Here is a 24,074-nt window from a genome sequence, read left to right as displayed (position 1 = left end):
ATAGGTGAATAAATTTAAAATGCTGGAATAGCAGATGTTAAAAGAGATAAATTACTTAAATAAATCTCAATACTTCAAAAGGTTAGTCTTTATTCTCATAACTAGGAGATATTAAAGAACATGATAATTGGTACTATATTATTTGTAAATGTCGGTGAAGGGAACTAATCCTTTTTTTATAATTATTAACACATCATTTAAGATATTCAAACAAATATTTTTGTTATAATTCAACAACTACTATTCAATGTGATTTTTATCTGTGATAATATTAACTGTTTTTGTTTATAGTTTATTTGTTTCTGTTTTTTTTTTTCCTGAAAATTTTAAAATATTAGTCTGATTTACTGATCTAACGTCCTCGAATTCTATAAAGTAAATAATTGCAAGAATTAAAAAACGAAAAAAAAAGGGAGTAAATACAATGTACTAACAAAACTACTCGCGTAAACTCTCTTTGAAAAACCTCAACATTTGTTTATTGCGTATTTATATTAACTTTTTTTTCTTATTAAAACAAAAAATTTATTAAATTATAATTTTTTTAATTATTTATATTATTAATAAGATTGTTTTAATACACAATTTCCTTTTTAATTTTATATTTTAGTAATTTTTTATATTTAAATAATTACTCATAATAATAAAAAATTTATATAATAAAAGAATTATTTATAGTAAAACTGTAAAAGTTATTTACTTTTATAAGTATTTTTTTTAATATTTTATAGGTAAGATTAATGGTATAGATTGTTTTTCTCATGAAATGTATTTATCTATCTACATGTATATATTTAAGATAAGAGTTTTAATTGTAGATAAATTCTTTTCAGAATATTACATTGGATTTAACAGTTAAAAAATATATATATTTTGGATATACTATGTGAATTTATTTCTATTTTATGGAGAATTTTTTCCTTAATTGAATATAAATATCTAATATCAAATTTAAAATTTACCACAGCCCCAGCCCCAGCCCCATCACAACCCTAACCCCAGCCTCAGCCCCAGCCCCAGCCCATCCCCAGCCCCAGCCCAACCCCAGCCCCACCACAACCCCAACCCCAGCCCCTGCCCCCAGCGCCAGCCCAGCCCCAGCCCCACCACAGCCCCAACTCCAGCCCAACCCCAGCCCCAGCTCCCAAATTGTACCATGATAATTCTTGATTAGTCAACTGAGGTTTTTGGAGTGACCGCCTTCGTGCGTTTATTTTTTACATGGTGGATGTATGACATTCACACTGGTCAAGTGCGGCAAACCTTACAGAAGAAATATCACTTGAAGGTATATATATATATATCTTGAAAATATTTTTTCATTAGGACAAATGGTCGAGTTAAATATGGAATGGTCTATATGAGATATCCCTCTACTAGTTATTAGATTTTATTCTAGGCGGGTAACAATCATGTCCTTTAGCCAGGAGTTTATTCTGTTTGAAAACCTGCTTTTAATTTCTTTTTGAACAATATTGTGACAAGGCAATTTTTATGGAAGTGGATGCATCTTTTGAACTACACCATTGGAAGGGGACCTATATAGACCTACTATCTCCAGTATAATTAGCTAACCATGAAATCCTGAAAAACTTGTAGTGTTATCTTCTGTTTTCCTAATACTCCAATGCCAGACATGTATTCTCTTCCCTATCTGATGCAACTGGTAGAATTGCTCTTCCTTGCTTTTCAATGGTGGTGTTTGTCATTCGGGATAGTGTATTTAGACATTTTGCGTCATTTATGAGAACATGGCCATGCTAACGTGGGGTAAGAACCTCGACATTAGGCAAGCACCACAAGATCAAAAGCCTAATGGCTGTGATTGACACAGTGGAGTGTTACTTAGAAACTCAATACTGGCGCATACATGATTTAGTTAATTCTTTCCTGTGGTTTTTCCTTTGATTTTTAATTTTACATGTTTTATGATTGCAGAATTCACCGTGTAATGCATGTTGTTTGCATTGCTGCTTGCACTGGTGTGCCTTGTGTCAAGAACACAGGGAGATGAAAGGAAGGCTCTCAGACAACATGTTTTCAGAAATGACCGTTGTAAACCCTCCTCCCATTCAAGAGATGAAATCTACAGATGAGAAGGAAACTGCTGAAACATCTTCACCCAACAACAACGGTCATACTGATTTGGAGATACAGGCTGTATAAGGAAGGCATAGCATTGTTAATATTATGCATGAGGTTGGGGATACCATGTTTTCTTAATAGGGATTCTTTTTTTTTTCTTTGGACCTTGCTTCATTGGACGATTCACATGTAGGTTTATCACATAAACACAACTTTCTTCGGCTTTATACAGCCTAATTATACTGAATCCTTAGTTTTAAATTTCTTTTCCAGCTTCAACAATTACACATCACGCAACAACTGCAGTATCTTTCTTTTTATTTTTTTTCGGTTTATTTTTCGTATTACTAAATATCGCTTATGTGTTGGATTTATTGATGCACGGAAACCGAAACTTTGAGGTGCAGGATGAAATTATTGAAGGTGCAGAGTGAAACAGCCAAAACAACAACTCAACAAACCTACGAAAACCACGTCACAGCAGCCCCCACAAACCACAGTCTCCATGAAGAAGACCAGTTTCAAATAAAACTAGCAAGGATAAATTTGGAATTTCAAAAACTGAGGGGATGCAGGAAGAAATTGATGGGGCGCAGGAAACAATTGCTCGAATCTAAATGGAAGTTCAATACTAGGTTGTTGTATTGAACCTATAGTGTCTAATACAATACTAACTCTAGGTTGTTGTCACAGTGACTTGTGAACACTGACTGACAAAGTGCAATATTTTTTTCAAAAAAAAAAAAAACAAAAAGTGCAATCATATTTGAAATTGATTGGTGATTGATCCAATTAGGAACATTAGATTATAGAATAACAAAAATGATATAATTTTCCTTCATTATCATAGATTAAAGACATTAAGACTTGCTTAAGAGAGCAAAATCTTCAACAGATATTGGCATTGACAAAGACCTAAGGATGAATTCTATTATGACATTGTTAAAGAAAGTGAAATTTCGAGCGTGTACAATAAGTTGCATGATATAGTGAGATTTCGCAGCATTGATGGCCTTGTACATGAAATCCATTATCTTAAATCCAAGAATTTCGGCAACATAATCATTAGCGCACACCCGAGGATTCCAACGACCAAACTGACAATTATGGTAAAAGCTACTCACGTGTCATTATCAGAGTGACAATATTATTTGATTTTACGCGTGCGTTTTGATCATGCTATACTAAGTATGGTCTTTGTTTGTGTGCAAGATAAAGAGGTTTCCATTGTTTGGTGCACAACATTCTATGCATTTACAACCACTGATTTACACTCTGGGAAACCCCAAAGCTTCTGTCAGGGAGGAATTGGACAGTGAAGAGATGGACCTCATTCCCAAACCAATTTCCACTAAACTAAATTCTATGTACATGGTATTCTATAAACTATAAAGAAATCTTCTACATAACAAGTCTACTTTCTTCATTTGAAAGGCATTTAACTCCTTAATGTAACATGCACACATTGCATAAACTTGTCACACTGAATTCTTATTATACTTGGTTGATGTTATGCATGGTGGTGTAAGTGGAATAAGGTACTGAGCTATGTTGATGGGGAGGCCATGATATCCGTTCAGGGCAACATGGTGCAGGTGCAGGTGCAGGATGAGCGATGAAAGAAGGAGTCTCATCTCCAGGCATTAAAACCGAAACCCAGCTTGCATACAAACTCATCTGTACAAATTAGAGAAGCTGGTGAATTTCACACAATTGATGAAATATCAAGCAGAGAGTGAAATTAGAACATAACATCATTGGTTTTGAAGTTTAAAATAGAAAAACTTTTATCTTCTACAATAGGTGAATTGAGTTGTGATGTCCAGCATAGTTGGAATAAAGGAGTTATTTTACACCACGAGTAGACCATAAATCAAACTAGAAAGGGCTTGACAAATCATTGTCCACTACAAACTTGGGAGAAAAGCAACATATACTTTTTTTATTATTATTAAACTCATTGCTCTCAACATCACATCTCAAATTGAAGGCAATAACATTAAATGTCTTGTTGAAAATCACAAGACTTCTTTTTAAGGTCAAGCAATTTAATGCCTGCAATCATCAATGTTGTAAAGCAACAGCTGCATCACTATTCCCAGTTTATTTTCAAAACAATAAGCAAACAGTACAACTTTTTAAGAGAAACCGACTGCTAAAAAGAAAAACAGTAAAATGTCTGCAAGGAGAAATTAACTAATTGCCTATTACAGATTATCAGCAAGACTTATTCAGACAGTGTTATAATGGATAGGAAAAGGAGAAGAACACCAAGGATAAAGGATAAGAACATTTCAAACAGTGTAAGACAACCAACCACACAAGTAGAATAACAAATCAAATTGCTTCATTTGCAGCAATAACTAACGATATTGATATCTTACTTTTTAAAATTGTAAAGCTAAAACACTAATGGGCCACCTAAACTGTCATTAAAAGAAACAATGATTAAACAGAATTGTGGTGCTAAATTATTTGCATCTCATGCTAAACTTACAAACCAAGGCCAGACTAGTGATATGCATCCCATCAATCATCAAAGAAATTAAAGTTTCGAAAATACAAGATTTTCAAAGTACTCGGAATCTTGACCTCACTAACGTAAAAAATGAAATAAAATAAGCAACAGAGACAACACATTCATCGAACCCAACATTGCTATTTCTCTTTTCTCCCAATCTGGACACATTTGTTGTATAAGGCACCAACATCATCCAACATCGTATCATGCATTTGACTTATAACACAATATAAAATAAAGGAGATTAAATGTGTCCACCTATATAGATATTAACACAGATTATGGATCCAAAAAATATAATAATAAAACCAAGACGGTTGGCTTTGGATTATATTTTTGCACATCCATAACTAAAATCTTTACACCTTGGACACTTAAGAATTGAACACTCCACGTCCCAGGAAGATTTTGGATTTACAATTAGCTATTCAAGAATCGAAATCAGTAATTCAATATGTTTTCCAGAGTATAGTCTGTTGCTGTGATGCTGAGGTGACTTTTATATCATATAATTTCATTAATAAGAAAAATCATCTTCACGTGGTCTAAGGCTGACCGAGTGGCATCATTACCATAAACAATAAAAAGAATCTGACATCTGCTTAATTGCAAAAGCATGTTCTCTAGAATCCCATATTCTATGTTCCATTAACACCACAACGAAATTCCAAATGTAATCCAAATGCCAAACAAATGATGCATTTAATTTTATATTATTTGTGGACCTTTTGCAATCAAAACTTCATTGGCTAATGCTGGAGGAATCACATTAATGATTTTGTTAAAGTTGAGAGAAACAACTCTACAGGCAATGTCCTAATCAAACTGGTGCCCTCCAACAGAACAGCGAGGTTGGATAAGTAGGTGGGCCTGGAGTGTTCCTCCAAAGTAACGGCATAGAGTAGGCAACACAATTGTTTCTTGGTTCTAGCTCATCATATGAAAGCTAAGCCTAAAATGTTAAAGGAAAAAGTTATTGACCAATGGCTACGATAGGATGTGTGATTACCTTCTGAATTAGTAGCTGCTAGGATAGAGAATTAATGACAAGAATAAGAAGACCATGATAAGTTTAACTTTGGTCGACAATCTGTCGCAGACCACAAACATGTACGGTATGATTGAAGATTGGAGGTGATGGTGCAGTTGAGTGTCAAAAACAACAATGTGGGTCTCAACTCCGACTCAGACATGGATTAATAAGTCCACAATACTAGCGGCTAGGGACCAATGCTAACAGAAAACTTTTACGGAGGACCAGGCCCTCATAAAAAGCAGAGGACAACGAAGTCTACTCATAATTAAGGTATTTGACTGAACGAGTAAATGCAAGGAGAATGGAATGAAAAACTTTGGTTAGGAGTTATGCTAGAGTTCTTTAGTTCAAATAACCAAAAAAAGAAAGGGAGACAATAATGTTTTCAGATAAAAATTCAGATTTTGCAAGATTTTCCCTTTTTACAAAAGATAAATTTAAGGGTAAATGGGGAAGAGGCTATAAGGCTAAAACACGGTAAACTAATAGAGCAGCGCTTCTCCAAAGTGAAGAAAAGCATAATCACGGTTGGGTCTATTTAAGGATGAAAGAAGAACACCCTCTAGTCTGAGGCCAACAAGGAAATCTGTAAAGCAAGACCATAGAGTTGGATGAGAATGTTAGGGCCAGTGGAACAAGAAAATGCAGAGAAGGTCTAAAAAAGAGATCAAGAATCTGTAATACTGAAGGATAACAGTGTCAGAAATGACGAGGAACATAAAAAAACATCTTGAATTAGTCAAATGGGCAGGCAGAGGAAATCAGTAGAAAAAAGATAATCCTCATTAAGAAACCATTATTCTAATATAGTGTGGAAAACAAAATGAAATTTACGGGAGGGATAATATTCAACCAGAAAGAGAAGCGAGTAAAAAGCAACCTAAAAACAACCAAAGAAAATTAGGTAAAAAGAGCTTTATGTCAGATAAGTAATCATCACTCTTCCAAAATCCAAAATAACTACCGAAATTAAAAGCTTCCTAAAGTGGAAGAACAAAGAGAAAATCCTTCATTTTTTCCTCTTTCTGTTCAGTTGAGGGAAAACTTGAAAGGAAAGGAAAAAGAGAACCAAAAAACAGTAACATTCAACAAGGAAGGCACTGTGTGTCCACCATTAACAATAGGAAAACGCAAGAGCCGAGGCCAAAAAGCAAAAAAGTTAAAGGCTTTCACATTGTCATGAAACTGTAATGAGCAGTGAACACTCACGCAGCACAACCCATGAAAAAATGAGTTTTTTAGCACTCACTTTCGGTGAAGGGTGGCCAATCTTCCCATTGAAGGCCATCTGAGAGCTCCGGCGACGGTTCCAGTCGGCTGACGGCAACAGGGGCGGCGAGGTGGGTTTGAGAAACCTTTCAAAGATGGCCATGACTAAGAACATAGAAATGAGAATGGCAGTGGCAACAAAGCCAAAAGAAACAGCATTTACTGAACTGTCGAAGCTGCTGCTCCAATGCTGATCATATTCATCTCTCTGCATGTTCAGTGGTGCCCCTATTGGTGGCCATCCACTGCTGATGCTATTGTGCTCTCTCACCATTCTTCCTTTGCTTTTCTTAACTCTGTTTTACCATTCTGGACAAGTTGGCTTCTGTTCACGTTTGAATTTCAGGCATCAGTGTGACTGTAAAGTTGAAGAAGAAGACGAGAAAGTAAAGAGAGACGAAGAAGTGGTGCAGTGCAGGCAGGGAAGAATATGGTGACTACTACAGGTTAAGGTTTGGCTTTATAGTAGCTCTCAACTCAGCACAGTTCTTAATTTGAGCATTCAAGAGAGAGAAAGGAGCAAACATGTGGGGTGGCTGCCCCTTGCAAAAAAGGAGAAACTTTGGAATTTGGATTTAGGACCCTGTCTTTTGTTTTTCTGTCTGGATAAAATCGTAATATAAATATTTTTACCCTTTCAGATTCGTTTTAGCTTTTTCACTTGTTTTTTTCACTTTTCATACACTGTTGTGAGCCTGTAAGTTCAATTCTTACAGAATTTTTAAAATTAATTAATTAATTTTTAAAATTAAACAATTTTGATTTATCCCTAAAATATTATTCCAGTCTAAACAAGAAACATTAACATATTTATCCATAAAAAAAAAATCCTCTTATGGCGATGATAAGAATGTTTAATGATTTGACAAAGTGTGTTTGATTTGGTAGTCAGTTTTTTATATTTCCTTTTTGTACCCACAGACTTATTTTTTGCTTCTAATAAGGTTCAGTCAAAAACCAATTAGTAAATTATCTTCTATTGTTTCAATTCTTTGAATAACATTATTTAAATTCTATATTTTTTTTTTCATTTTAGTTTTGCATTCGTTTTACCCATTTTGCTTTTTCTTCTTCTGAAAAATAAGGTCATCCATGAAAAAAAAAATATTGCATAATGCTCGTTGAGAATCCCAGTGAGTCTAATTTCCAGGATAGAAATAACAAAATATAACATTATATAAAGGTGAAAAATATAATAATTTATTTTATTAAGGTTTTGGATAAAAAGTGATGTTAATTTCTTATCTGATCGAACTCATATCTCATTGGTGTTTGTGTCTCTCCAGTAAATTTTTTCTTTAATAGATCTAATAGTAGTATGAGAGCTGATGATTTGTTTTAGTGACCAGTTCAAACGAGTATAGTGATTTTTATTCTTTCCGCAAGTTTAAAAAAATGGTTGCAATTAGTCAAACTGTTTTTTGATAAAAAAGTTTATATGTAAAAATTAACTTTTTGTATAATGTTTTCAAGAAAAAAAATATATTACTCCTTTTTTTTTTTAAATTCAAGATTTCTGAAGTAATATCTAAACTCAAATATTTCCGGTGAACCTTGTTTTTAATAGACCGCCTAATTTAAAACGCACAGCGATATTGGATTTAGTATAGTTTTTATGCTTGTTTGTTTAGCGTTTTTGCATTTGAGTATGGATTGAATTTACTATTTGGTGTTTTTATAGCTAAAATGACCGCAACTTATGGTGAATGGGTTTCAAAGGAGTAAAATTAGGAGGTAAATAATCCAATATTAAAGCGTATGCATGTGTGGTATATCTATTTGAGTAGGATCATATAAAAAATTACAGTAGCATCTATCGTCTTTCAGTGTTTCGTATCTTAATTTCTTATTTATTTTTAATATTAAAAAAATAATTAAAACAGTTTTATCTTATATAATATACATTATCTATTATAAATTTAAAATATTTTATGTATTGAATAGTATTTATGAATTACACTTTTTAATATATTTTACTTCTTAGAACTGCATACAAATTATAATCACATAAAATATAAATACTTACGGTGAGTATTTCGTTTTAAGTGGATATTAAATTAAAATACAAATTGCATACATAGAGTACATTTATACAATTTTTTTCAAAAGTAAGAAAAGTAGAAGATAAAGAAATTTGTAATAAACTCAAATTATTTTATATTTAAGTTAATTGACAAAATTTGGGTTATATAATTTACAAACAATTTATTTTTTTATTTTTCATTTATATAAAAAAAATTCTCTAAACCTTTTGTAATATAACCAAAGAAGTTAATAGTCACGTAATAATAAGTTGACGAGTTGTCATTTATTATGTTTAGTTAGAAAAGGGACAGGATGACCTCAGCAGCAAATTTTAGAAGATTTTTCTTTCGCGTGTGTTGGAACAATCAGTAACAAAAAAACATAACAAACTCATCTTGTTAGGACAAGTTCTCTTTAAATTCTCCATGAAAAAATATCTGAAATAAATAATTTTTATATAAATATCCATAAATAACGAATAGCGTATTTTTTTATTGTAAGTTCAATTCGAAATTATCCTAATCACAACATATGCTAACTTCTAATAGTGTAAATAAATCATTTTAAATAATTAATACAAACAGTACGTTGTTAAGACAAGTCAGCCAGCATCATTAAATTCAATTACTATATTTAAATATTATTTATTTTGAAGTATAAAGTTTCATCATGTTTTTTAAGAATATGTTTTTGAAAATTTGGAAGAGAAAAAAATATATCTCGACATGTAAATCTATTAAGTAAGTGTACATGAATACTTATCCGTGTAGAGGAGAAATATGAATAAGAGAGTAAATAATATTTTTGTTTTAGAAAATACTTTTTAAATATAAATAATATCCTTTATCGAAAAATATTTTGTTTAATTGAGCATTCAAGCCAAAGTAAAAGATGAGAGGATATCATGATAACTGAAAAGATCAGTGTAGGTGTACGTGCACAATTAAGCCTTCAGGTAGAGCTACAGCATGCAAATGTACACACATAGGAATAGGGTTTAGTCTAACAAATGAACAAAACAAAATCAAAAGCACATGCAACACAATACTAATATATGCATTCTGTCTCCCTCAACATATGCTACATGCCACCCATTGCATTAACAACCACAATATCACTCACATATTTTTTTAAGATATTTTCAAAAATTGACCTTACTCTACAGATAAAAATAAATAATATTTATTATAGGATAAATTCATAGCCTTTATTTTTCGTGTGATACTCGAGAATCTGAACTATCATGTATGTCGACCTTTCAGGCCCAAACCCAACATGTGGCCCTCTGATTGTCACCAGGATCAACGGCTCAGATGGCTTCACAACCAAATCCTGTTGGTGAAAGCAGAGATTGCTGTACCAAAAAAAGAAAAGGAGTGTACCGTGATGCGAACCCTCACGCGTGCACGGTGCAGCTGACACGTGCGAATGTGTTTGCGTAACGCACAGTGTGTGGTCAGAGAGAATCAGAAGGGTCAGGGTCAAGGAAGAGAGCGTGGGTGGCTCATGCAATGGTCACGTGAATGATGCACCCTTTCTCTTCTTTTCATGCTGGTCAAAGCTTTTGAGTGCTCTCGTTGACCACTTGCAAAAGGAGAGCAAAATCCTTTCGTTTTAATTGAGATTGGGCTTTCTATAAGTTTGGGCCTGGCCTGGCCTCTAAATGGACTTCAGGAGTAGTTTAGTTATTCACAAACATGATTCACATTTATGAAGTTAATTAATTGAAAAATATCTTCAACCCTAATTTTATAATGAAAATAATTAAATTTGTAGGAAGCGTGTATAATTTGAACAAGCCTAGGGAATGATAATCAGTTCTTAGGAACACCTTTTTATTGCTAATTTGGGCGAAACAAAACAGTCATTGTTCCCAAAACTTTCCGCAGAGCATATACATAGTGCATGAATTCAGGTTTCTTGAATTTTAAAATATTAACTTTATTTTATACAAGTTATCAATAATCATGCTCTGTTAGGAAAGACCATTGCTTCAAAATTCACCTGGCGCAGTTCAAAAGGGAACTTCAGCAGATCCAACTCGTGGAGTGGAGTGAATATTTATTATAAATGATAACTAGCTTTCCCTTTTTGCTTTTATCAAGTCACTACCTCCTTCGAATAAAATTAATACATGCAGATTTTTTTTATTTTTTTTATGAAACTAACATATCAGTATACTTAATCTAAAACACTGTTCTTCGATGCACAGTGAATCAGCCAGAATGTTATGCAATGATTAGAACATATATTCTACATATATATAGTTATGAATGAAACATAAATAATTCTACAGGTATATATATATATATATATATTTTTTTTTTTTTTCTTTTGAAGTCTGAATAATCAAGAGAGTTGCACAACACAGCAATGGCCACAGAGCTCTTTCTGGCCCTCCAATTCCATGGGTTCAAAGCTCCTCCAAGCATGGGTGTGAGCTGAAGTGTCAAAGATGTGCACAAGAGACATGGTTCTTGGTACTTCGCCACCTGTTCTGTAACCTGTCAAAAAGAACAAACAACTTCCGATGGGTGCCATAGTTAGGTACAATCTTTGATCATTAGAAGGGAAATTGTCGTAGTTGTCCTGTAATGTGCAGAGGTTTCTCTTGTGTGATCCATCAACCTCATTCCATAGTTTTCCATCATAGGCTTCAATGTGTCCCTTCCATGAATTCAAACAATCCCCTGAACTGAAAAGGGTACCATTCACTGCGACAATCTGATTAGGTGGCACATCCAATTGCCACATCCCCGCTATCAGCTCCCACCTCCCTGCTTCCGTGTCAAACACCTCAGCAGAACTTCTTTCCACTATGCTAGGCATTGTCTTGTCCGAGTCCTCCCTCTCGGCAAAACCTCCCACTATGTAAACCTTCCCCTGCCACGTCACGCCAATGCACTTGTTCCTTAAAATATGCAAATTTGGCAGAGGGCTCCACGTGTCACCATCCGGGTCGTACACCTCGGCCGATGAGATCCCCCGTGCACATCCCACCGTGGACTTCCCCCCTGCCACGTAGATTTTGTTGTCACAAACCGTGCACGCAAAATCATATCTTGCCACTCCCAGTGGTGCACAAATGAACCATTGGTTGGTTTTGATGTTGTAACGGAGAACATTTGGCACTACTTTGATGCCCTCGTCAACGTAGTCAGCATAGTCATCGGATACATGAACCATTTCTTTGTGACAGATTTGGCCACCGATTATGTAGATAGAGTCCCCCAAGGAGACTATGGCGAACCCCTTTAATATTTGGTCGTCAATTAGGCCAGGAATAGGGCCGACACATGTCCATGTGTTCATCGAGGGGTAATAGAGCTCGATTGAATTAGGGAGGCTCACACCAGGGGTTGGTTCTCTAGGGCAAAACACAGCAACCACGACATGATTGGAGAGAAGATTTTCTGGGGATGGTAGAGCTGTTGGTCTTGGTGGGGAAGGGAGTGAACCCATTGGAGTTTTTGGGGAGATTGTGTTGTTACTGATGATATTTTCCAAAGTTTTTGTGTGTAGATGGCAAGTGGAAAATGTAATAATATAAAGGTGAGGCAGAGATATAGTGGAAGGTGGCGGAGAAAACGAAAGAGTTGGCTTGTGATCATCGACTGGGAAGAACACGTGGTGCTGAAATCAATGAATTTTCTTGTGATAACAGATGAAACATTTGGTGGTTATTGTACATCGTCATGTCTTTTCTGTTTAGCGAATGGGACAAGGATTGCTATTTTCCGGACTTTCCAAGGTTTCTTGGTTTTAAAAATGGTTTGAACAAAAAAAAATTGTTAAATTAATCTCTTTCTGGCGTGGATTTTTAGGTTAGAACTTCTTTGGATGGGATGTGTTCTGTATTTTGGAAGCAGCAGCACGGCAATAAGAGTTGAGGAACGAGAGAAAGAGACACGGAGAAATGTAGCTAAACAGTGCTGTGTGATTTCAATTACAAGCAACTGTGTTTATTTTATCTAACTCCCACATCAATTTAGTTTTTCCAACAGTGCTGCTGCTGGGTCTCTCTTACGATAAATGTGAATTGAAATGATGATAGCCATGATTAGATGAAATGTTTAGGCATAAGATAATTTTATGGTTTAGTTGTACTATAATTTAGGAATGACTAATAGCGTAAGAGTAGAGTCGCTTTTGAAGTCTAAAGTTGCCATTTATTGAGGGAAAAAAAGTAATGTTGTACTGAAATAATTGCGTCTTGGTTCAATCAAAAGGGAGAAAGAGGGGGTAGAGAAATAAAAAAGAAATAACAGTACATAGTAGTGGGCAACGTGACAAACACAAAGAGACAAGAGAGAGAGGTAAATCCAAGGGGAACACGCTGGGAAAGCATCTAAAAAGATTGTAGCTTGAAGGCAAATCCAAATGAGATACTAGTGTATCACTGCATGATACATGAAATGTGGGATCAGTGACACTTTTTTCTCACTAAGCAAACACTAGTTCGGCTATAGGCCTAGGTGTGCTAATCAAAAAAATCTTGCTTTGGTTTTTTCTATGATATACTTGTGCTTGGTTTAATACTGCTGCGTGCTTTTGAAATCTCGCTGCTTTATCTGCTTTTCACCTTTGAAGATTTGGTGTGACATTATTTAGATTTTTTTAATGTCAACACAGCCAAGAAAAAGTCATGGCATGTGATTAGTAAACTAATAAACAAAACAAAAACAGAGCATGCATGCAACTTCGAGAGTGAAAAACAGATTGCCCCTTGACATTTATATCCGAGCAATGTGCACGACAAAGTTGATTTCTTTTTTACTTTTTTGCTACTCAAAGCATAACATGTTGTGTGATTCACATTTATCGGTTCTGTTAATTTGGGCATTCATGGTGGCTGGCTTAATAATGGGTTCCTCTTCTGCTCCACTTCCAAGCCCATGGCCCATTATTGATCCGTATCAATCGGTGATTGTAAGTAACTATATGCAGCTGCAGTCTGAAATAAGTATTTGACCAAAAGAGGTAACAAGGAAAGCAACAATACCTGCATTGTATGGTTGATATCATACGGTGGAAACCCCTCGTTTGCTCAATTTTTGGGAACTTGCTCCCAGTACGCACGATGACGACTGATTGCTTGTTCTGAACAGAACACAGTCGAGAATCGAGAATCGTTCAAAGCAACAAGGGTGACAAAGACATAGTGACAGAAAAAAAAACACTTTATTTCCCATTTAAAGATTGCAAAACCAATAGTCATGAACATAACCATAACATTTTGGAAGGGCACGCATAAGAAAATAAACCGATTGTTTTGTGGGTTTGATTTTTAGCTTGAAGGGTATTGAGTGGGCACATGATCACCAAGAGGCAAATGGGAAATCAAATCACACCTAACGTAGAAGTCCAGCTAAGATTGATAGGGATGGGAAGGTTAATGAATAGGAAGGGTTGTGACAGTTGCGAGTGTTTCCCTATTTTATGAACGTAAGTAATTGGTCCTGCCTGTGGATTCAATGTGAACATTTACACATCTCTCTTTGCAGCCTGTGATGTTAGACAAAAGAGTACAAAAAGGTGGGGACACACATGTGCAGGAGCATGGCATGGCAAATGGTTAATTAATTAAATTGAATAGATAGCATAACATGTGTATTTTACAGCATGACCTAAGTAGAATGAAACTGAAAAAATGAGGGTATGATTTGTGAGTAAATTAAGATGTAGGTGAATATGTGTAATAAAGAAGATGAGAATGGATAAGGAGTTTGCATAGGGTTGGAATGGAAGAGATGGTGGTGAGTTGGGTAGAATGACAAGTCATCAAAAGGGGGGGGCAGTAGGCAGTGAGAAGAAGCAGGGACAGGAGGATAAGAGCTGCAGAATGAGACAAGAGAGAATTTAATCAGGATATGTGGTGTGGTTCATATAAAGCAAAAGTCAAAAAAGACTTTAGAGAAGAAGACAAAAAGTGAGAGAATCAGATTGGTGGCAGAAGGTAAACAGAGAAAGCCACATGGTTTGTGGTTTGGCTTGTGCGGGAGACAAAGCAGTTAGGAGCAAAAAGGCAACTTTGATTTGATTGATCACCATGGACCTTCTTTGCACACTTGATAATTTTACTCTTTCTTGCCATGTCCCTTTCTTTTCTATTTCTTGGTCCGTTATTTCTCTACTTCGCAACTATAGAAGAAGAAACCCCTCAGTCCAGTGGAACCTGCTTTGACTGCTGTTGTTACGGAAAATCGACAAATGATCCAGGGATGTGCAAAAATAAAATCAATGTTACAAATGCAAATAAAAGTAAAGATCATAAAACAATACCTTACCCACCATTACATCACAACCTAGATGTGCCATTAAGCTAACTTCCATTATTTGGCTGGACCTCACTGCTAGGGACAGTAATGCAATTTATTGTACCTTTTGGAGCAGAAATTTTAATTTTCTTACACTCTAATTCATTGTGATTTTTGTTCTTACTTTTTAGTGGTATAATTTTATAACTCTTACAATCTTATAACTATTTCAAATACGAATATTTCTGTAAAAGTTGGTTAATAAATGTTCAATCTCAACTGATCCAGAATTTGAAAGTTGATGATGGAAACACAATGAGAATGAGAATGTGAGAATGGAAGAGGATGGATGGTGGTTTGGTTAAGAAAGAATGGGAGGAGAGAGAGAGAGAGAGAGAAAGAGAAAGAGAGAGCATTGAATAAATTATAGAAGTAAAATTCGTTAAAGTGTGGCAGTGGCAACAACATTCTGAATTGTGATAGAGAAATGAGCTTGTTAGACTTTGAGGCTCTCTGCCCACTGCAAGTTGCAACCCCACCATTGTGCAAGATGGAATTTTCGCATCCCAACGCCACACCCTAACCTAAACAACTATACATAACTGCACACCTTCTTTGGAACACCAAAAACATTTACCCTCTTTCCATTTCCGTGTTTCCTCTTCTCCAACCCCATCACTCTATCGCCCTCTTACCCTTTTTCACCAATTCCCCCTCAGCCCCTACAGTACACGATAAACACATACATACACACACACCACAAATACATTGCTGCTCTTCTCAGAAGCTTTTGAAAAGACCGTGATAGCCCCCCTCTCTCTCCACTCTCTCCCATTTTTATTCTAGACATCCACCCATCTTCTTGTCTCGGACCAACTGAACTGAATTGCCTAAAGCTTGTATCTTGAGGAGATGGGTTTGTTGGAGCGCTTCGAATGGGTGAATGCTTATAGCAAGAAGCGTTGCAGGAGCTTGTTTTGGAGGCTGCGGGCTGCGCTCAAGAAGGCTCTCAAGAATGGGGGCAAGCAGCGCCTCAAGTTCCAATATGATCCTTCCAGTTATGCGCTCAACTTTGATGATGGCTTTTGCGCTGCCAAGAAATTCATTGGAGATGCACGACTCATGGAGCTCACCGACATCAACAACAACACCACCACCCTGGTTTATGTGCTTTGGGTCAAAACCAACTGAACCCGGCCCATCTTCTTCATTTTTCTCCTCTTCATTTTCTTTCTGTCTCATATTTATGGTTCTCTTCTTTTAATGTTCATGGTTTCTTTCGTAGATAAGAGGACAGTATTGTAGGATTAAATTTTGAAGGAACTTCTTCTCTTCCCTTTGTTTGGTGTACTTTATATTCTTGACCTCTGTCGTTAGCTACAATACTCGTTCGTCTAAATTATTCACCAATGTTTTGATCTTCTAGAACACGACCCGTTGGCACCAAATAAAAAAAAACTACAACACGATAGTAAACAGTATCTGTCGGCTGAATCATTTTTAATTCAATCATTAAATTTAAAACTAAATATTCAATTACACCTACTTAAGTATCACTTTTTAGTTCTTCCAGTTTCTCAATTCAAGTTTCTGGTGGTGCTGAGATCGAAAAGGTGGTGCAGCCGCAGTGCGAGCTGCGGAAATGGAATTTATGGTGTTTTAACAAGGAGCACAACGGTAGCGGCAATTATGATGGTCTAGGTGATCGTGGTGACAATGAAGTCGGCGTTTGTTACTATGTAGGGGTTATAGCAGAGGCAAATAGTGAGCATTAATAATTAATGTCACAATTACTGCATTACATTTAGGTAATCTTTTGCATTACAATTACTACATTAAAAATTAGTTTGAAATTGAATTAAAAATCATATAAATCAATTTTAATCACACATTTTACTTTTAATATCTATATCTACATTAAAAAATTTACCACCGCACCAGCAAGTCCTGAATCTGAATAAATAGCATACTATTCTGAAACCACTTTAAGTTGCTATGGGGAGAAAACAGTCACGCGTTTTCACCTTTTGGCAGAGAATTGTTTTCCTCATTAATGAAACAGAGCAGCAATGTGAATATTGCTGTAACGGTTTGCGTTAACCGAGAATAATATGATAGGCTCAGAGTAGGGCTAACTTGTATACCATCATCAAACTTATAATGCAACAACAAAACCTTCACAATCTGTCCTTTAAGAAAAGAATTGTTGACTGTATTGACAATCTTTTTGTACAGGAGTATAAAATCACCGGAAGAACTATCTATGAGGAAATGGATATCGAATTCAACAAATATCTTTCGATTAAAGTACATACACAATTTTTAATGCCAATGGCCGCAATATCTTCATCTAGACCCTAAATCTCCAATTTGAAATTGAAATGTTACAAGTATTCAAACAGCAGAATCTTCTAATATGGCGGTGGATAAATCATTTATACGTGGATATGCAGCTTTCTCATCCAGTTGGTTTTGGGCCCATTGCAGCATCTTCAGCAAGCTCGGAAGTTTTGGGTCTGCCATAAAAAAATCGATCAATGTAACCAAATTACAGGGCATAGCATTATTTGAGAAATTCAGATAACGAAAGAGTAAAGTTGAAGCATCTTAATAGAAAACTGGAACATGATAGCAATATAAATAAATGCAGAAGAGAGCCAGCTAGCAAACACTATAGCCGGGGGGAAATCATTGTCATCGCGCACTATATTATCCATATGTTAAGCATGAACGAAACGGTTTTTATAATTTTCAATTAATTTGATATTTTGAAATGTTAAAAAAATAAATGACAGCAATAATAATCACAATAAGAAAATATCCTCCCGCCTTCACATTCAGTGAATTCCAATCACAATTTAAATGCAGAAGTTGAACTCCATAATAATTATCTGTAAATTATAGCTTTCCAGGAAGTGCATATAGGGAAGCAATAGAGCATATTCAAACATAATTTTGACATCGCCAATGGCAGGTAAAGCAAAGAAACAAGCTAGCAAATAATTGGTACAGGTAGATGAACAGAGAAAGTCCTCCCAATAATCTTTTGGATTTAGATTTGTCAAAGCATATGAATATTTTGGATACTCACTTCCAAACTCCAGAAGTTTGAATCCATCGTTCAAGCATAAAGAAAGTCATCAGAATTTAGTTTACGCACTCTCACGGAACAGTGGTTCCAATATGGCAAAAAGAGGCTTCTATTATGCTCCCAAATTTCACAAATGCTGATTCAACAAACCCTATATCCCAATCACAATAACGAAAAACTTGTACGACATGTACGAAAGTAACACATCCACGAGAAAATTGTGTGCAAACTAGATTTAGAACCAGACTTGCAAACCAAAGTTATAAACACAAAAAGACAGACTTTTGCAGCAAACACAAACCTTTTTCGTGACTTTGACTAGTAAGTATGGCTGCATTGACCTCACTTGCTGTCTTTAAACGCTGTGATATGTCAAGCAAGTCCCCAACAGGACAGTTAGAAACATCTTCAAATGCCAGCAGTGCAACAGTCCTCTCCAACTCTTCCAAAAAGCTTTGCTGAAATCCAACAGGCAAGTGTTAGCACCAAGTCTCTGAATCCAGTTACATCAAATTTTGCACAATAACAATTTAGTTTCCCATTCTTTGTATTTTCCTCAACTATAAGCAACTAAAGCAAATTCCCAACACAAACAAATAACCATTAATGAAAAGGCCATAAATTCTTCATAATAAAGATTTTATTGATTGCAAATTGTTGCTATCAAAGACTATTTGCTCAAGTTTTAAAAGTGGCTTGGGAATGAGTCATACATTTTTTTCAGAGACCAAATTGCATAAGACGCAAAATTCAGGATACCAATTTACTTATTCTTCAAGATTTCATGTGAAAAATAGAGATACAAAAACTTATTCCATGAGATTTACATTTTCCTCTCCCCTTGGTGCAAGCTCCTCTTGAGCAAACTCTAGTGCCTCTTCTACTTTTCCATTCCGAATCAGTTCTATCAATCGCTGCTGTTGAAGATGGAAAAATAATTGGGGATTTGTGTCCAGTATCTGCAGACAGGATTTACAAAATGGAAAAGGCATTAACAAAAGATAGCTCTTAGGTGTACAAAATTGTTTGTGTATTTTATTTGAGGTCAGAATAATAGTAATAACATTCTCCTAAGTAATTTTTTCATAAAAAAAAAATCTTAAGGATTACCAAACTGGTCTTCAAAACTAAAAAAACTGACAAAAAAAAGTAGAAACAGCGCAAGGAATAAGCAAAAAAAAAAAATATATAGATGCGTGATGAAACTAAAATAAAAACTTAGGAGTAAAGGATATATAAATTGAACGTAATAACACCATTTTTATGCAAATAACATCATCTTTGTTCAGATTATCAGATAGTGTTCTTAATCATAAGATGAAAAGCGTATTCTTCTTATCATGTGTCAAATTGTAAGATTCAAAACACTGAAAATTAACTTAAATATGACATATAAATTATGCATAATCCTTAGGAGTGGAAGAGGCCAAGTTAATCGTTAGGAACCTATGACCTATACATGCTATGTTATGCTTAGGTCAAGTCATACCGGTGCTCTTTTAAATGCCTCATTTATGTAAAAAAATAAAATGATTTCAGTCAGTGAAAAAGCCATTTAGGCCAAACAAGTCACTGTACTTAAGTTACTACAGAACAACAAGAATAGTGTCGGTATGATACTAAATTTCAACTACCACGTTTTGATATTACATTGTTTCTCTGTTTAAACTTACTAACCTATCATTAAAAAAAAAAACTTTCTAAGCCAGGTACCCAAAAAACTATTTAGTGGAGTTTCTTTGCATCTTTCGAAAACTTAACTATGGAGTTGGCTTTTAAATTAGTTTTCAGTCTAGCTCAGACAATTAGAAAATGCCAAGGTAGACGGTAGACCCTTAAAAGGTTTCTATTGGCATATATCGAGTAAAGGGCTAAACTCATATTTTAGGTTTTGAAGATAGGTCAGGTTCATGGCCATTTTTGACAAAAACATCCTGACAGTAAGTGTCAGGAAACAAATTCAACTCATAAATCAATTGAATGTGTGAAGTGTGAATCCCCATTATTAGACAAATGAAAACTGAATAAGGAAAGAGTCCAATAAGTGCAACAGAATACTTTAAACCTTTCATTTAAGGATTTAAGCTAACTTTACTTTTGGATTTCTTTGATGAGAACTGGTGGTAAAAAATATTGAAGATGGGGGAAAGTAACACTAAATCGTGTGATTGGTACTCATGATACGGAATTGGTTGAATTGCACAATTCATTCGTGTATCTCGTGATACAAAGGCATGTGCAACTTGTCACAATTGCTAGCTTGGTTCAAATTACAATTCTTGATTTTAAGCAAGTGAGCATAGTTGGGTATGAGATTGCATGAAGACCAACTAAAAGAGGCTGTATCATGTCCTGTTTAAATTTGCATAACTCCCATCAAGCCATTTTAATAAAAAATGCAGCATAAAAGAACTTTCAACCAAGACAAATAAATCTGCCATTGTCATTGCTACACGGAGAATACAGTGCAGCAAGAGTGTTTCTAGTTATTCGGCACATAAGAATTTGAATCATGCATGCATCGTGTGTATCATATACACTACAAATAAAGGGAGCCTATGATGCATAGGAATTGAAAGTTATTATAAAATAAATAAATGAAGGAAAACCTACCTCTGGATTTAAATCATTCACTTTCTCAATTGCATCCTCGACGTTACCACTTTGTACTGCCTTCTTAACAGCCATGCGATCCGTTATTGTTGCAAGATCTATATCTGCTGTAGATCAATAAGGACAGACATATCTTCATAAAGAACACGATCTCTTCAACTCACAGACGCAAAAAGAAACAAATAAATAAATCAAAAGAGGATACGTTCAGTTCCAGACTCCATTCGAAATTTCTCAGCAGCTTCAACGTAGCCTTCTGTAACGAGGAAATTCATTACCAATTTATTCATGTCTTCCTTTCTAATCTTCACATCATTAAGCTTTTTCTCCCATTCTTCTCTTGTTATGACTTTCTTATTCGCAGCCTTCACAAAATAGTTTCCAGTGATAAAAATCAATTATCATCATGACATATATTTGAGTTAGTTCACTTCCATGCACCATGCACAATTGTCCATAAAAAGAAATAATTCCCGAAATAAGACAGACTAAAATTGACTCCATTAATACATTTCCCTCTACTTGTTTGCTGTGTAACGCAGGAATATATGAGAAAACACCGAACTTGCTTGCTAAATGAATCTCCTTCCACAGCATTTCAAGAAACTAATAATCCAATAGACCCTTGGTAGTTCAGTATAACACGAAGCACTACTTCTGTTTATATGAAGTACTTGCAAAAATGTAGGATATACTAATCCAAAAAAAGAGAATAAATATGAACAATAGTTCTGAGACTCTTTATAGTCACATGGAAATGGAAAGCAGAATAAAGCATCAATGGGTTCTAAAATTCTTAAATGAGCACAAATTTAGATCCTTTGCACCACTGACATTAAAATTAAACTAATTAAATATGTATCCACTATTCGAAGAGAGAAAAGGCGAGGGAGAGAGAGAGAGAGAAAGAAAGTCAAATACCATTGCCTCGATTTCTGCTAGTTGACGAATCACAAGCCAGAACAATGACATCAGTGCACCAAGTTAAACCCCATTTTTAACCCCAAACGACACGCGAGCTCCGTCACCTGAAAATCCGAACAAAGGCACCGAAACTGCAGGTCGTAGATCAGCACCAACAATTCAAATATCGAAAACAGTCACATTTCTAGTTTCCACACCCTACCAATCAATGACTTTAAAAACAAAACTAAGTCATCAAAACCCTATAGACGGAAGGGTAAACAATATCCACAAGCGAGGGGTGGAAAAATTAAGAGCAGGAAGTGAATTCACCGAAAAATTAATTTTCCAATGAATTGTGCTCGGACTTTATTCCCCGAGAAAGTGGTTGAGGAAGGTGTATCTCCGCCTTCGGAAGGTGCCGCCGGCGATCCCTTTCTTTGAAGCTGAATCGTAATGCAGGGTTCTAGACTTGTCTTTCAACGTCATATACAGATATTTGCTTTTGGGTTCGGATCCGGTTCTTTTTATAACCGGTCTCGTAGGAAGGCCCAATCAATAACTTCGTATATACTATTTAGTTTTTCAATTTTTTTAATTATTATTTTAACTTTTACATTTTTATAATATGAAAGTTTAATTGTATCATTAAATTCATAACGAACCATTTTTAGCTGAAAAAGAAAGTTATATTTATCAATAATAATGAATTGTTATATGATTTTTTAGAATTACTCGCATATATTTTGTAAAAGATATTGAAATCAATTATGCTCATGATGAATTATTGTTATTTTAATTTTAATTTTAATTTTTTTATCTCTATTTGTCTAAGTAAAATCGTATTCTTTTGTAATACTGAAAGTAAAAAACACAAAATCAAGATTAATATATCCTAAAATTTAGAGGATATCAATTTGTCGGTGTGTATATAAAGAAATGAATAAAAGATATGTTTATTTATTTAGAATTTTATTTTATTTTTTAAAAGTGTAATATTTATCATTGTGGCGTTTGGCATACTTGCTGGGCGAATCTAATAGTGATTAGGCGAGAGTGTCCTAAAACCAATTCTTAGTATTTTCCAAATTTTCAATTTTCTACTGATCAAACAAAAAATGAATTATATATATATTTTAAAAAATATATCAAAATCCTATATATTTTTACAATAATACATAAAATATATTATAATAAATATGAAAAATAAGTAATTATACTTATCATTTACTCAATCTTAAAAAATTTAAAATTGTTCAATTAAATTTTTACTCTTAGGATTTTATATTAATTAAATGATTATGTGATATTATTAAGTGATAATGTGACAATTATATTATCTGATCACTTTGTTTAGTTTCACCGTATATAATTATATAATTTTATAATTTAGTAATCTAACGTCAACCCATTTTTAATATTGTTTGTAATTTATATTTATCGAAAATTTCCAAACACCTTTCCATCAACAAATAACCACAATAAGGAAGATTTTATAGATAATAGAGGCCTTCAATGACATTGCGTCAACCACGAGAGAAATCGTAAGTGAATAATACAATCGTATTTAACATTCAAAATCTTCAAAATGTTTTCACATTCAAAAAATATCATAGGAAAGTTGGTACGATAAATAAAAGCCTTTATACTTTGTTTATTTGAATGAATTTGGAGAGACTGATTGAATGGATTTGAGAGAATTTGAAAATAAATTTTTTTGTTGTTTATTTGAGTGAAATTGGAGGTAGGTAAGAGTGGATTTGGAAGTAAATTTTTTTAATTTGTCACATCAATCAAATCCTACACTAATTCTCACAAACTTTGTTTCCAGATTCACTCTCACTTATCTCCAAATTAACTCAAATAAACAAAAAAAAATATTATCTTCAAATCTACTCAATCATTCTCTCTCAAATCCATTAAAGTAAACAAAGGATTATAGTTTTTGTTAGAATGGTATCCTTTTGCTCACATGCATAAGAGGAATAATTCACAACAGCAAAGGTATGGTTTCTCGAGTGCGATTGTAGTCCAACTATAGACAATACATATTTTGCTATGTTTCCACGAAGCCAAGTATTTCTTATATTGAAATTGTTGTTGGAGAAATTAATGAGTTGAAACCAAGCTTTGGGTATCAAAATGTCGTAAGAGGAAACACGATTGTAAAAGTGTATTAAACATAGATAGATAAAGAACTAGTCAAAATTTTGCAGGTTATTTGGGTTGCAAGTTAATTCAATTGATGTTTTAAATATTTCTTTTCGATCTCAA

The 24,074-nt window shown here is 34.5% G+C and overlaps 3 protein-coding genes across 4 annotated transcripts; all 3 read right to left on the bottom strand.

The window, feature by feature from the left end:
* Positions 1-3,281: 3,281 nt before the first annotated feature.
* LOC124830170 (uncharacterized) lies at positions 3,282-7,472 on the bottom strand. The gene is made up of 2 exons (XM_047303814.2): positions 6,892-7,472; positions 3,282-3,762 (listed from the first exon to the last, which is right to left on the bottom strand). Exons 1-2 carry the CDS (start codon positions 7,183-7,185, stop codon positions 3,580-3,582), a joined length of 477 nt encoding a protein of 158 aa, XP_047159770.1. The 5' UTR covers positions 7,186-7,472; the 3' UTR covers positions 3,282-3,579.
* Positions 7,473-11,139: 3,667 nt separating this feature from the next.
* On the bottom strand, positions 11,140-12,833 carry LOC124830198 (F-box/kelch-repeat protein At1g80440-like). The gene has a single exon (XM_047303858.2). The coding sequence runs from the start codon at positions 12,396-12,398 to the stop codon at positions 11,286-11,288; it is 1,113 nt and encodes a 370-aa protein (XP_047159814.1). The 5' UTR covers positions 12,399-12,833; the 3' UTR covers positions 11,140-11,285.
* Positions 12,834-17,354: 4,521 nt separating this feature from the next.
* On the bottom strand, positions 17,355-22,294 carry LOC124830172 (LisH and RanBPM domains containing protein). 2 transcript variants are annotated; one of them, XM_047303815.1, is made up of 7 exons: positions 22,134-22,294; positions 21,819-21,952; positions 21,103-21,262; positions 20,898-21,004; positions 19,112-19,243; positions 18,586-18,742; positions 17,355-17,709 (listed from the first exon to the last, which is right to left on the bottom strand). In XM_047303815.1, the coding sequence occupies exons 2-7, from the start codon at positions 21,867-21,869 to the stop codon at positions 17,588-17,590; spliced, it is 729 nt and encodes a 242-aa protein (XP_047159771.1). In that variant the 5' UTR covers positions 21,870-21,952; positions 22,134-22,294; the 3' UTR covers positions 17,355-17,587. The 2 variants fall into 2 exon arrangements, with proteins under 2 accessions (XP_047159771.1, XP_047159772.1); XM_047303816.1 differs by having other exon boundaries at positions 20,898-21,001.
* Positions 22,295-24,074: the final 1,780 nt, after the last annotated feature.

The sequence above is a fragment of the Vigna umbellata genome, chromosome 5 (genome assembly GCF_029865625.1).
Source record: "Vigna umbellata cultivar VRB3 chromosome 5, Vumbellata_1.0, whole genome shotgun sequence".
Classification (NCBI taxonomy): domain Eukaryota; kingdom Viridiplantae; phylum Streptophyta; class Magnoliopsida; order Fabales; family Fabaceae; genus Vigna; species Vigna umbellata.
This window is presented reverse-complemented; position numbering and strand designations above follow the sequence as displayed.